Source organism: Schistocerca americana, chromosome 5 (assembly GCF_021461395.2).
Source record: "Schistocerca americana isolate TAMUIC-IGC-003095 chromosome 5, iqSchAmer2.1, whole genome shotgun sequence".
Taxonomy (NCBI): Eukaryota; Metazoa; Arthropoda; class Insecta; order Orthoptera; family Acrididae; genus Schistocerca; species Schistocerca americana.
In genome coordinates, this window is record NC_060123.1 from 208,060,626 (window position 1) to 208,074,589 (window position 13,964).

Genomic DNA, 13,964 nt, shown 5'->3' on the forward strand with positions numbered 1-13,964 from the left:
CATCTGAGGTCATCAGTCCCCTAGAACTTAGAATTACTTAAACCTAACTAACCTAAGGACATCACATACATCCATGACCGAAGCAAGATTCGAACCTGCGACCGTAGCAGTCGCGCGGTTCCGGACTGAAACGCCTAGAACCGCTCGGCCACAGCGGCCGGCAGCAGCAATATCACTGAACTAATACACAGAGGTGACAAGTCATGGGGTAGCGATATGCACATATACAGATCCTGGTAGTACTGCGTACCCAATTTATAAAAGGTCATTGAGCTGGCGGATCCTTCATTTGCTTTCAGATGTCTCATTTGATGTTTCCGATGCGATTATGATGGCACGACTGGAATTAACAGACTTTCAGCGTGGAATAGTAGTTGGAGCTAGTTGGAGCTAGACGTACTGCACACTTCATTTCGGAAATCGTTAGGGAATTCAGTATTCCGAGGTCCAGAATGTCAAGGGTGCGTCGAAAATACCAAATTTTAGGCATTGCGTCTCTCCGCGGAAAACGCATTGGCCGATGGCCTTCACTTAACGACAGAAAACAGCGGCGTATGTGTAGAGTTGTCAGTGCTAAAGACCAGCACAAATCAGTGTGGGATGTACGACAGACGTAACCTTTAGGACAGTCCGCCGAAATATGGCGCTAATAGATTATGGCAGCAGATGATGGATGCGGGTGCCTCAGCGAACAGCACCACGTCGCCTGCAGCGCCTCTCCTGCGCTCGCGGGCCTAGACGACTGCATAAAAGTGGCTTGGACAGGTGAGTCCCGATTTCAGTTGGCAAGAGCTGATGGAAGGGATCGAGTGCAGCGCACACCCCGCGAGGCCACGGATCCATTTGTCAACAACACACTGTGCAAGCTGGTGGTGGCTATAATGGTGTTCGCTGCGATTACATGGAATGGACTGGGTCCTCTAGTCCAGCTGAACTGAACCGATAATGACTGAAAATGTTTATTTTCGGCTGCTTGGAGATGATACGCGGCCATTCATGGACTTCATGTTCCCAAACAACGATGGAATTTTAATGGATGACAATGTGACATGTCACCGGGCCACAACTGTTTGCGATTACGTTTAAATACATTTTGGACAATTCGAGAGAATGATTCGGCCACCCAGATCGCCCGACATGAATCCCATCGAACATTTATGGGACATAATCGAGAATTCGGGTCGTACATAAAATTCTGTACCGGCAATACTTTCGTTATTTTGGACGGCATTAGAGGCAGCAAAGATTCGTTTTTCTGCATGGCACTTCCAACGGCTTGTTGAGTTTACGCCACGTCGAGTTGCTGAAATACGCCGGTCAAGAGGAGGTCCGACATGATATTAGGAGGTATCCCATGGTTTCTATCACCTCATTGTAAACAGCAATCTCGATAGAGCACGTTCTCACCGCTGTCTAATTCCGACACAAATTGGTAGAAGTTTACTAGACATATAGCACGACTTTCTCATCAAAAATCAACACTGAAATCCTATTTCTGAGTGACAAAATTGCTTGGTAACCTTTGCTTGTAAAGAGAATCTAGAAGGCGTTTCTCCTATCTACAGGATGACCATGATTACATGTCCAGTTTAAAAACGCAGTAGAAAGAGAACCACTCGTCGGAATGACGCCACATTTGTACAGCATATTCTTGACGCAGGAGGAAACGTCATGGTAAATTAACGAAAATCTGACCAATACATAGCACTAGAAGTGTCAGAATACCAACAGACGAGCGGCAAACCGCTGTTCCTCAGACGTCCAACATCACTGTCTTCATGAAAGATCGCACGCCGCTAGTAAAGCTCTTTTATAAGAACGGTGACTGCGCGCCAGTAGCCCTGCAGAAGATGGGGGCACTCAAAGGTATGAAACAAAGCATTGGTCCGATGTCTGCTAATCTAGAAAAATCGATTGCACAATTTGAGAAGACGGTTTCTTTTGAAGTGCAATGTGGCAGAGGGGGTGAAGCAGCTGATCCGACGTCTGGCGCAGATGTGGTCACAGCATTGCTGGAGGAGTCGAGTGGCGGTGTGAAACCGTGCAGTGCACGAGGAATTGCTCGAATGTTGGATATGCTTGCGAGTACGATACATAAAATCCTACGAAACATTCTGCATTGCAAGTCGTACAAAATCATCCACGTTCAGGAGTTGCATCCTGTTAACGAGCCAGCAAAACAAAAGTTTGCTCTGGAATTTCTTGCTGGCTTGGATGTGGACAATATACGGCCATGGAACATTTTTTGGACAGACGAAGCTCATTTCTATCTCCAAGGACATATCAATATGCAGAATTGCGGAATATGGGCACCGAAAAACCGGAGCGCACATGCAAAGGTTACTTTGTAGAGCAGGTGCACGGCGTCGTTTATCGTGGGCCGTATTTTTTCGAGATGTGTTCTACGAGTCCTGTCACCTGTGCCGTCACTGGCAAACGTTACGAGAGTCTTTTGCGCACCAACGTCATTCCAGGCCTTCAAAAGTGTGGATGTGTGGATAGCAACATTTTTATGCAAGCTGCCGCTCCTCCGCAGACTGCACTGGCCGTGAATCGGCTGTTGCAGAGGGATTTCGGAAATGCCAGAATAATCTTCCTCATTTCCCTACCACTTAGATAGTCCATATAACCTGCTCTTAATCTGTGTGACTTCTTGCTGTGAGGGTTACCTGAAAGATTTTGTCTTCAGTGCTCCAGTCACGAACGTGGCTGAACTGAGGGAAGCATTGCACAACACATTCTGACCCTGACCCAAGAGACACTCGGATCTGTTGAGAAACATGTTGTTTCTCTATTTCAACTTGTGGCTGAAAACGCTTGGTAGCGTACTGAACATGTTTTGCCCCAGTCTCACGACAGTTAGCAACCGATGTCATTTCGCTTTAAACGCGTTTTGTGGCCCCAGAACATAAGAAGCCAATGTTATTTAGCTTTCTATATGATTTTTGGCCTCAGGACAATTAAAAACCGTATTCATCATCACATGTGGTACGACCTTGCATGTTGGATGGGCTTACCTAACGTACATTACCACAACTGTTGACTGTGTGTCTTGTGTAATCATGCACATTGAACAATACGAATGGTGTAATGTGAACCTCAAATCACAGTCGTTGAGCTGAGATTCATTTGTCATTTGTTGCCGACCCTATTTGAGTTGAGATGCTTACAGCGCCTTCTGTTGGTAAAAGCTTCATTTTTCTTGTTCCAAGATGTTTTCCCCTGCGTCAGTAATATGTTATTCAAATTTGACGTTATTCTGAGTATTGCATCTCTTTCTACAACGTTTTGAAAGTGGAACTTCAATAGCTTACACTTTTTCAAGCACAGGAGCTGTGCGTGGCTCGTGTTCGTGCCATATCTCATTTGACATCCTGTTTTTACTGTACTACCACCTCGTTATGCTAATTTCAATTACTGGTGTCACTGAGTTGCCGCCTTGCCTGCCCGTGAGCGGCAGCAGCGGCGCTTATCGATACAAGCCCTGCCGTATTACCTTTGCTGACTGCTATGACTTCCCAGTTGTCATGTGTTTGGAATTAGTTCTGGTCTGACAGTGAGTTGGGAGGCGCTAGCAGTGCAGTTCGGACCTGGCAGTGTTTGACTTAGGACGCGGCAGAAGTTCAGTCGGGGCGCGGCTGCAGTGAGGGCCGGACAGCCATGACTGGCCCGACGGTTGCCGGTACATATCACTTAAGTGCCGACCACCTTGATTAGTCGTCGGTCGGACGACGTGTATGTTGGCCAGCGATCGCTTATGGGTTGCCTGCGAGTGTCGAGTCGTAATTCGTCCTTGATACTGCACAGTCGCTGCTGTTAGTATTGTCTAGTCCTTCGTGCAAGTGTTCGTGAAACTGTGTGTAGCTTGTGATGTCGACTGCTCAGTTATTTTAGTGCTGTCTTCGTGCTGATGTGCGGCAGTCGGTCGGTTGGTGTGGGTTAGCCAGGAAATCTAGGCGCGGCGCAGTGAGCCGGGCCGCTGGCGGTCTCTACGCAGTGTCGTAGTGTGTGGGAGCTGTTCCGATTGCTACGAGGTTCGTGGCTGACCGACCCAGGACATCAAAGTCGAGTGGTGATTTAATTACTGAAGCTAGTCTGATCAAATTGTGCCGTTGGTTTTCATGGTTGGCTGTTGGGGGTATTCCCGTAAGATGTAAATGTCGTGTGACTAGGTCCTCCCGTCGGGTAGACAGTGCGCCAGGTGCAAGTCTTTCCATTTGACTCCACTTCGGCGACTTGCGCGTCAATGACGATGTAATGATGATGATTAGGACAATACAACACCCAGTCCCTGAACGGAGAAAATATCCGAAAAAAATGGTTCAAATGGCTCTAGGCACTATGGGACTTAATATCTATGGTCATCAGTCCCCTAGAACTTAGATCTACTTAAACCTAACTAACCTAAGGACATCACACAACACCCAGTCATAAAATCTCTGACATAGCCGGGTATCAAACACGGGCCCTGTCTCTTGGTTGGGATGGCGGCGGATCGGATATAGTTGGGCTGACTACCTGTCTCCCTAAGCGGACGTTAATATTTCAAGTGCAGACCGATCCCCGGAAATTTTGATCGCCGCTGGCTGTACTGCCTTTTCTTATTGTGTATTTTAATGGCTCAAAGCTGATGGTTTGAATTTGTATGCTTTTAGTTGGGTTTTAAATAATGGGCCTTCAGCCGTTTTAAAATTGTCAAGTCTTGCATTGTTTGGACCTTCAGCCTCCTTTTTTAAAATTATTTAAGTGTAAAGCTTTGGGTCTTCTGCATCTTGATAATTTATTGTAGTTGTGATTTTAAATAATGGGCCTTCAGCCATTTTAAAATTGGAAGTTCCTCACTTCTCAAGTCTTACACTGTTTGGGTCTTCAGCCTAATTTAAAATATTTTTGGATAAAGCTTTGGGCCTTCTGCCTTTTGAAAATTTATTGTAGCCTTCAGCTGGTTTAAGAATTAAAGTGGTTGTGCCTTTAAGCCATAAAATTGTGTGACATATTCATTCGATAGTTAAGGTCGGAAATTTGCGCTGTAATGTTTGGGCAACTAAGTAAATTTATATGTGATCGAGTGTAACTGACAGCCGCTCATTTTTGGCCCCTTTCCACAATTCCAACTACCTGTTCCGTCCTGTGGATTTAACCAGGCGTTTCAGCACGTAATACACCTTCATGGAGTTGCAATTTTAATGAGCAGCGATGTGTTACTAGCATTTCTCACTGCCATGCTGTGTTGTCATCCTCAGCGCTTTGGTCCTATTCTGACCACAGTGAGGCTGTTTTGATCATTGCCAATAACGCCCTTCGTCTGTGCTCCACCCAGATCCTTCATTTTTACGCCATCTCTTGACAGGTATTTATTTTTCACTTGTAATTAGTGTACTTTAAGTTTGTGCTACTTAGTTGTGTAAAACATTGTAGGGTGCGATTATTTGAGGAGTGGTGTCAACCAGAAGTCAGCTGATTTTTCAAGGTCACACGTCTCCTCTGCCCTGCCAGTGCACTTACCTGCGAATCTGATATCGGCGCTAGGGTGGACGATCTGACCTTCTAGCGGCAGGAACACAAAAGGCACGCGCTGTGGAGGTGCCGAACTGCTCACGAATTCTGCCAAAGGGCACTCTGAAACAGACGGAGACAGACGTTAAGTCTTGTGATAGCCGTCTATAATGCTGGTAGTGCGCCGTGCACATTTGAGCGCTTGGACAATTTGCTGCTTCCAATGCACTACTTATTGGTTACGTCTCACAACGTGCTTGATGATACGAGTTGCACTACGAGCTACGATGTGAAAGTGATTCAACAGTCAATGCAAATAAATATTTAGTGAAATATAGAGAAAGTGTTGAAATGTTTGACTTTAGACTTCACATGGTTCTTCTAGTACGAAATTGTAATCAGGTGTAAAAAGAGAAAAACTGAATCACAAAATTAAAGCAAAAATAAAGGGGACACCTAGAAAACAAAAAGAAGCAGTCCATTGCCACCACAAAAACGAAGACGCACAGAACACAAACACACAGAAAATAACAACACACAGAACATAAACACACAGAACACACACACACAAGCACACGTGAAGAAGAAATGCTCTCAGTAATGAGCAAATGGTACATTCTCAACCATAGGATCAGCAACATACACAAAAAGCAAGCATTGAAATAGCCTACAGAACAGATAACTCAATGCAGAGAAAACTATGGGCAACCAATAAAACACAGAACAACATAACCAACTAACATGCCAGGACTGCAAATCAATTTGTACCGGAAAAACAAGCAGAGACTTCAATACCAGATACACATAACACAGAAGAGCACTAAAAAGTAAGAACTGTCATTTTACGTTTGCTGAACATCTCATGCACATCAAACACAGTCCAACAGTACCAACACCTCTTGAAAATTCTCACGTGGAGCAACAGCCAACCTCCACCCCCCCCACCCCCACCCACGCTTCTCAAAAACTAACAACTGAAGAAAACAAACAAATACAAAAAGCCATAGTCGGAGAAAAAACAAGTGCTGAACGAATACATAGCTCTCTACAACCGAACTCTGTTCTCTTCCCTCAGAGAATTTCCAGACAACCGCAACCCATAAACACACACACACACACACACACACACACAGAATTTATCAATCTAACCACAACATTCACAATTGTAAATTTTCGAAGTAAATAACTTTTCTAAGCGAAGATCTATATGGTTGTAGGTAACAGACGGTAGAATGAAAACAACTGTAATATGAAACACAAATAAACAGTATAACCACAGCATGTAACTAGGTATTTTTTACAAACGTTTGCTTTCAAAATTTGTAAATACCTTCTTAAAAACTCGGATCTATCTGGGAACAAACATTTTCCTGTTGTTTAATAAGAAGAAAATAAAAGACCACTGCTGACGCAAAAACTTCAGTGGAACATGTCTGGGTAATAGAAAAAAAAAAGAAATGTGTTTTGTTCAAGTTAGACCCCTTCAAACAAATTTAAGAGAAAAACATTTATGAAACCATGTATTTGAAGAAAAGCAGTGTACGAAATTAAAATGTGGAGGGAAGATAAACTGTAGAAAAAACATCCTCGAAGTTTTTGAATTAGGGTGTTTCCGGGTTAAGGCAAAAACTTCACTGGATAAATGAAGCTTAAAGAACGGAAAGAACCCTACTTCCAATTTATGTCTTAATTCAAATGTTTTCCGTAGTCGCATACAGGTAGCTGACATGAGGCACGTTAGGATTATAGTAACACGTATTTAGTTATGATTGAGCTTTCAGGCACGTACTGGGCCAAATTACATTGACTATAATACGAGTATTTTAACTACGACACAAGCGACAATACGTGATTATTACCCCTTCAATCAGTACGTGAAATTGAGCGGACAGGTTTACAAGCCAGCTGGTATCATACTAACACTCTGTTATCTTTGATTGTGATTTCACTCAATGATTAAAATCTCCTATTTCTTATCTCATTAGACTAATGACAATTTTTTTTATAAATTCTAAGTGGACAGCTTTCGCGTGTCTGGTATCGTATCTGAGAACATTCGTATGACACTTCCTTTCTTGAAAAACAAAAATGAAACATTCGAGGGACAGTACTTATTGGAGAGCTGTGGTAAATCTTCCTAACGCTCTGCAACAAGAGAGTTTCGCACTTACTCTATATGTTGCTCCAAAAACCCTTTTCTGAACAATAGTTCCTTCAGAGAATAAATGTGGGGAATTCAGGTTGGACGAACGAACATGCTGGTAAAAATCTGTTATGAGACTGAAGACTCGGTAACTTTGCACCAGAGCTTGCGGCAAAAGAGGAAATTGTGAGAGAAGACGAAGACATAAAATATATGATTTTATTATTGAGACAACAATTATGGAGAAAAATAGATTGCGTGAGATGAAAAATGCTATTAAACGATTCGAAAGCCTGATGCCTATACATAAATAAAGAGAAACAATTCGGGAGCTCAAAAGGCTTTGGCCCTAAAGCTAGCATTATCGAAACTGGTGGAAATCAACTGAATTATCAGCATCGTGTGAGCATGAATAGAAGAGCTGTAACCTACAGAATTTTCAGCACCTTTCAACAGAAATGGGTTTCGAAGAACTTTTTTCAGTACAGTACCTTTCATGTCAACACAAATGTAAAATAAGAGTTAAAACAATACCGTGATCTATTGAACACATTAGCGATGTAGTAAGCCAATTGAATAATGTACAACAGTTATTTCTAGAAACAGGGTAATTTGTCCCACAATATGAGTACTGTTACAATCAGCAGTGTTATGTGTCTGTCTTCTTTTTCTGTATATTGCACTGCAAGCGTAGGAACGATGTATTCAGTAAGAAGGATCTACATTAAACTCATGCACATTCTACACCAATAATCAAGGGCACTGCAGGTTCCAGTAGAGTACATGCGGAAAGGATTTCCAAGACAATTACTCAGGTGTCTCATCAAACCATTATACAGTCAATGCGGCAGTGTTTGGCTGTCATTACTTCGCTATAGATTCCGTACTCAGATATGCGATCGCCTGCGAGATAGGCACAAACGCAAGTAGGTTAGGTCTGTTCCTTTACTTTTTGTCCGTGGTCACAAAAAATGGTTCAAATGGCTCTGAGCACTATGGGACTTAACATTTGAGGTCATCAGTCGCCTAGAACTGAGAACTACTTAAACCTAACTAACCTAATGACATCACACATATCCATGCCCGAGGCAGGATTCGAACCTGCGATCCGTGGTCACAAACAAAGTTGTTACAAGCAGAAGAATTTGTCAATTTTTGGAATTATACTATTTGACCGGACTGGCGGTGATATACCAGATGATAGTTGTGCATCGTTTTACTACTTATTCCAATTGTATAAGATCAGTTCGATGTTGTTATTGTAGTTACTGGCAATTAGCTGCTTCTGCTGCAGAGTTAAGTGAAATGGATTACGAAGCGAAGCGATATAAGCATGTCTTCCTTATGTTCCTGTTTTCTACACCATTGAGAGCTATCAAGAACTCCCGGCTCCCAATCTCGCAAACATAGAAGTTTATCTTATAAACAGACAAGGTACAGTTATCACTACGCTGAAGGCTGGTTTGTCCTATGGCAGATCATATTCCTCTGTCATCCTCCGGTCTTTGAACTGACTTCTCGAGTAAAATTTCGGAGAACATACAATTTAACGCGAACTCCGGTTTACGGTGCAGCTTTGCACGTTTAATATGCGCAAATCACTGTCACAGACATAAGTAGCGGTAAGGGGCGGAAATTAAAACCTGGGACAGACTGTGGACTGAACGCTACAGCTGACACTTCACTACAACTCCGAATCAAAATAAGGACACACGCAAAGGTATCACTAGTGGAACGTTCGTTGATATGAACTTCAGCGAGGACAAGAAACATTGTGAAATGGCTTATTGATCTTCCTAACATTCACAACTGGAATGAAATGTCAGTCTTAATTCCACATCTTCTTCCGTTCTTTGGTCATCGATAGAGTGCTCTCTACCATACAGAATTTGATAATTTTTCACAAATATAAGGAGAAGTGGGGGAATCGCGTGTACTTAAGCAAAAATTAATGTTTTGACACATTCATACTAAGTGACCTAAACGTAACTGCATGCAAGATTGCTGTAGTTTGTATATTTTTACTGTATTAAATCAATTTAGACTTGAAAAAATGGCTCTGAGCACTATGGGACTTAACTTCTGAGGTCATCAGTCCCCTAGAACTTAGAACTACTTTAACCTAACTAACCTAAGGACATCATACACATCCGTGTTCGAGGCAGGATTCGAACCTGCGACCGTAGTGGTCGCGCAGTTCCAGACTGTAGCGCCTAGAACCGCTCGGCCACCCCGGCCGGCTTAGACGTGGAGAACTATACAGTGGAGCTTAAGTAAAAAATCACAAATATATGCGATTAACTAACCTATAAGTTAATTATACTCAATGATTAAGAAATTTTACACATAAGTATACATGAATGAAATCAACCGCCAATGAAATTATTTGGAATTTTCTGTTAGGAAATCAGAATACTGAAATGTATTTATACAGTAATATGGTTTGTGTAATCACTTTCAAATCACATTTCAAAACTTTTTAAAAGATTCGTTTCTCGGATAAGTACATGCATCATGATTCTAAACAGAGCAGCGAACATATCTGTAACGCAATTATTTGTCTTTATGTGCTACTTAATAGATTAGGTACTGAAATAGTGTAGGTTCAGTGAACCAGCAAACTCGTTATCGCAATCATTGTCATCGTCACATCGCAAATGTTGGAAACATTCGATACCTAAACGACTTTGGTGTTATTTACTTGTGGTTCTATATTTCTTTTTTTTTCTCGTTGCTCAGTAAAGCATCCACGTACAGCATTTCCACTCTCGCTCTTTTACCCAGTCTATTGTACCTTTCCGTTCCTTACTTTCTTCTTCGTTTTAGCTTCTCGTTAACGGGGGTGTGCCCCTGTTATCTTTCATGACACCAGTACGGCAGTGTACCATTACCTTCTTACACGGTCAGAGTCTGCATTTTAAAGTGTTATTTTTAGAAATCAAATCCATCTAATGACACAATGTATTAAAGGTTTTAATATCACATTTAAATAAAAGTAAATAAGTAGTAACTATAAGCCTGACTTATTATTTTATGTCTGGTAAAAGAAACAAGAAACAGGACTGTTGTATTTGTCCCGGACTCACGGATTCCACAGTCAAATAGCGTCTGTTTTCTTCTGCTTGTTTGTTACTTGCAGGTTTGAGAAGTGGGTAGCCGTCATGTTTATCGCATGCTTCAAATTTTGAACGAGTAAGATTACTCGCTGCGCAAATTACCCTACTTGCCGTTAAACATTTACTTGAACAAAGTACAGTGATGGAGACTAAAATACAGATAGCTCTGGCAGCAGTATTATGGATAAAATATCGCAACAAATATAGGTTCCAAAACAGTATTCGAGGCATTCGAATATAAATTTTTACCTAGAGGTATCAATAATGAATTACCACTAATGTAGAAGTAACATCGAGAGACTAATTTAGCCTACAACAACCGTTATTCCGACTGTGTAGTTCAGTATTTGTTTTCATTCATTTTAAGCTAGACATGTTAAGGACGTAAGACTTTTTGGAAAGAAATCGGGGCGACGGCATAAGATAAAAAAAAAAAAAAACGAGACAGTAACTTCAGACAACAAATTTAAAGCAGAAATTTATGATTCTGATACAGAACTCATTAGTTTAAAATGTGTGTATCATTATAATACGGCGGTGATGAACCGCAATATACTATTTTGAGTGTGTTAACATAAAGGTGTCAAAATACAGGCGGCTAACACACAGAAGAAGAAGAAGAAGACCAAGAAATGCGTTGGATACCATTCTCTTCTTGAGACCGGATGGAATTCCTGTGAAGTGGTAACTCTTCCGTAACGAGCTGCTGTTACAGACACGAACAAGCAGTAACGAGCCGGTAAACGGAAATCAAATCCATCTAATGACACAATGTATTAAAGGTTTTAATATCACATTTAAATAAAAGTAAATAAGTAGTAACTATAAGCCTGACTTATTATTTTATGTCTGGTAAAAGAAACAAGAAACAGGACTGTTGTATTTGTCCCGGACTCACGGATTCCACAGTCAAATAGCGTCTGTTTTCTTCTGCTTGTTTGTTACTTGCAGGTTTGAGAAGTGGGTAGCCGTCATGTTTATCGCATGCTTCAAATTTTGAACGAGTAAGATTACTCGCTGCGCAAATTACCCTACTTGCCGTTAAACATTTACTTGAACAAAGTACAGTGATGGAGACTAAAATACAGATAGCTCTGGCAGCAGTATTATGGATAAAATATCGCAACAAATATAGGTTTCAAAACAGTATTCGAGGCATTCGAATATAAATTTTTACCTAGAGGTATCAATAATGAATTACCACTAATGTAGAAGTAACATCGAGAGACTAATTTAGCCTACAACAACCGTTATTCCGACTGTGTAGTTCAGTATTTGTTTTCATTCATTTTAAGCTAGACATGTTAAGGACGTAAGACTTTTTGGAAAGAAATCGGGGCGACGGCATAAGATAAAAAAAAAAAAAAACGAGACAGTAACTTCAGACAACAAATTTAAAGCAGAAATTTATGATTCTGATACAGAACTCATTAGTTTAAAATGTGTGTATCATTATAATACGGCGGTGATGAACCGCAATATACTATTTTGAGTGTGTTAACATAAAGGTGTCAAAATACAGGCGGCTAACACACAGAAGAAGAAGAAGAAGACCAAGAAATGCGTTGGATACCATTCTCTTCTTGAGACCGGATGGAATTCCTGTGAAGTGGTAACTCTTCCGTAACGAGCTGCTGTTACAGACACGAACAAGCAGTAACGAGCCGGTAAACGGAGTTGAGAATGCGAAAATAATCACCACGCCATTATTCCGTAATGAGTTGAGAGCACATTTAGCCGCAAGTATTCTCTTTGACGGCAATTAGTAACTAACGGTGGAAACGCTTAGGATCGTGTTTGTGCACAAAATTGGTTTCCAACATCGAACGAACAATTATTGTCCATAACGTATGGATGTCTAGTACCTTCAAAAATTCATTACCGTGTTGCTGTGGAGCATCTGAAAACTAAACAGACCATCTGATATACCAAAGCGTTCCAATGCGTTTAAAACAGACGGTTAATTTAGTGTTTACCTACGCAGTATTTCAATACAAATGGAATAACTCAATAGTTTTAAAACAGTTATGATATAAAACCCACATGTTCTGCCTGTCGCAAGCAAATAGGGATGTGGAAATGTACAGAGCATACCATAACTGATTACACAAATCTCGGAGGCAGGTTACTCGCACCAAAAGTGCGTAAAAAACCGAAATTCTTTCGTTTTGAGCTATTAATGAGAGAACATCTTACGAGAAAGCCGGCCGAAGTGGCCGTGCGGTTAAAGGCGCTTCAGTCTGAAACCGCAAGACCGCTACGGTCGCAGGTTCGAATCCTCCCTCGGGCATGGATGTTTGTGATGTCCTTAGGTTGGTTAGGTTTAACTAGCTCTAAGTTCTAGGGGACTAATGACCTCAGTAGTTGAGTCCCATAGTGCTCAGAGCCTTACGAGAAACATGAAAACAATAACTTCTCTTTCAGTTGTTTTTATCGACGTAAGCATATTATTTGATTCTATCGGCGTAAACATATTATTTACTATCGATTCTGAGGGAAGTATTCTTAATTATCAGGCACTTTAATTGATAAAAATCGAGATTCGCACTCATGAATATTCAGATATTATATGGACACGTAAGTCAATCCTATTAACGTCACCTGGTAACTAAATGTATTAAACCGCTGATATATTTCTTGCTGTAGAATTTTTATGTTTATTTTTTCAACGATGATGATATCAAAAGCTTTACTGAAGTCAATATGTTATTACTGCCTTGATTACTGATGGTGGATTAACTTTAATCAGTTACTGTAGTTAGTGCATTGTCCTCACTATGGTTTTATGTAATTGCACATATCAGGGAAGCTTTTACAGATGGGATTAAACTATATTAAACGCTAATAAGTAAATTCGTGGCAGCCCAAACATTTTTACCATAGGCCTCTCACTTACGTTATCTTCATTGTGTAGCGACACGATAGCAACAAATGTTCACCTAGCGTTATCTGCTATGGTACGAAACCGATGGATAAAGAACTGAACAAACATAAACTATTTCAAATGGCACGTGGAGATCGACAGGGACTGCCGCAAACTGACTATTAAAAAAATCTAACGTAATAATAAGTACGAAGAAAAAGTCAACAATAGGCAGAATATAAACAGAAAGGTAAGAAAGAGACGATTAAAAATTATGGTTTATATGTTTGGGCATCACTCTTTCCTTAGATGATAAAAACAACGAATGTGTAAATAGTAAGATCTC

General features: G+C 41.0%; 1 protein-coding gene across 1 annotated transcript in view; it reads right to left on the bottom strand.

The window, feature by feature from the left end:
• The window catches only part of LOC124616267, a 131,026-nt gene that overhangs the window by 62,183 nt on the left and 54,879 nt on the right, over positions 1-13,964 (bottom strand). The window contains exon 2 of the mRNA XM_047144570.1: positions 5,506-5,619. Within this exon, the coding sequence (XP_047000526.1) occupies positions 5,506-5,619 (114 nt within the window). The remainder of the gene's footprint in view (positions 1-5,505; positions 5,620-13,964) is intronic.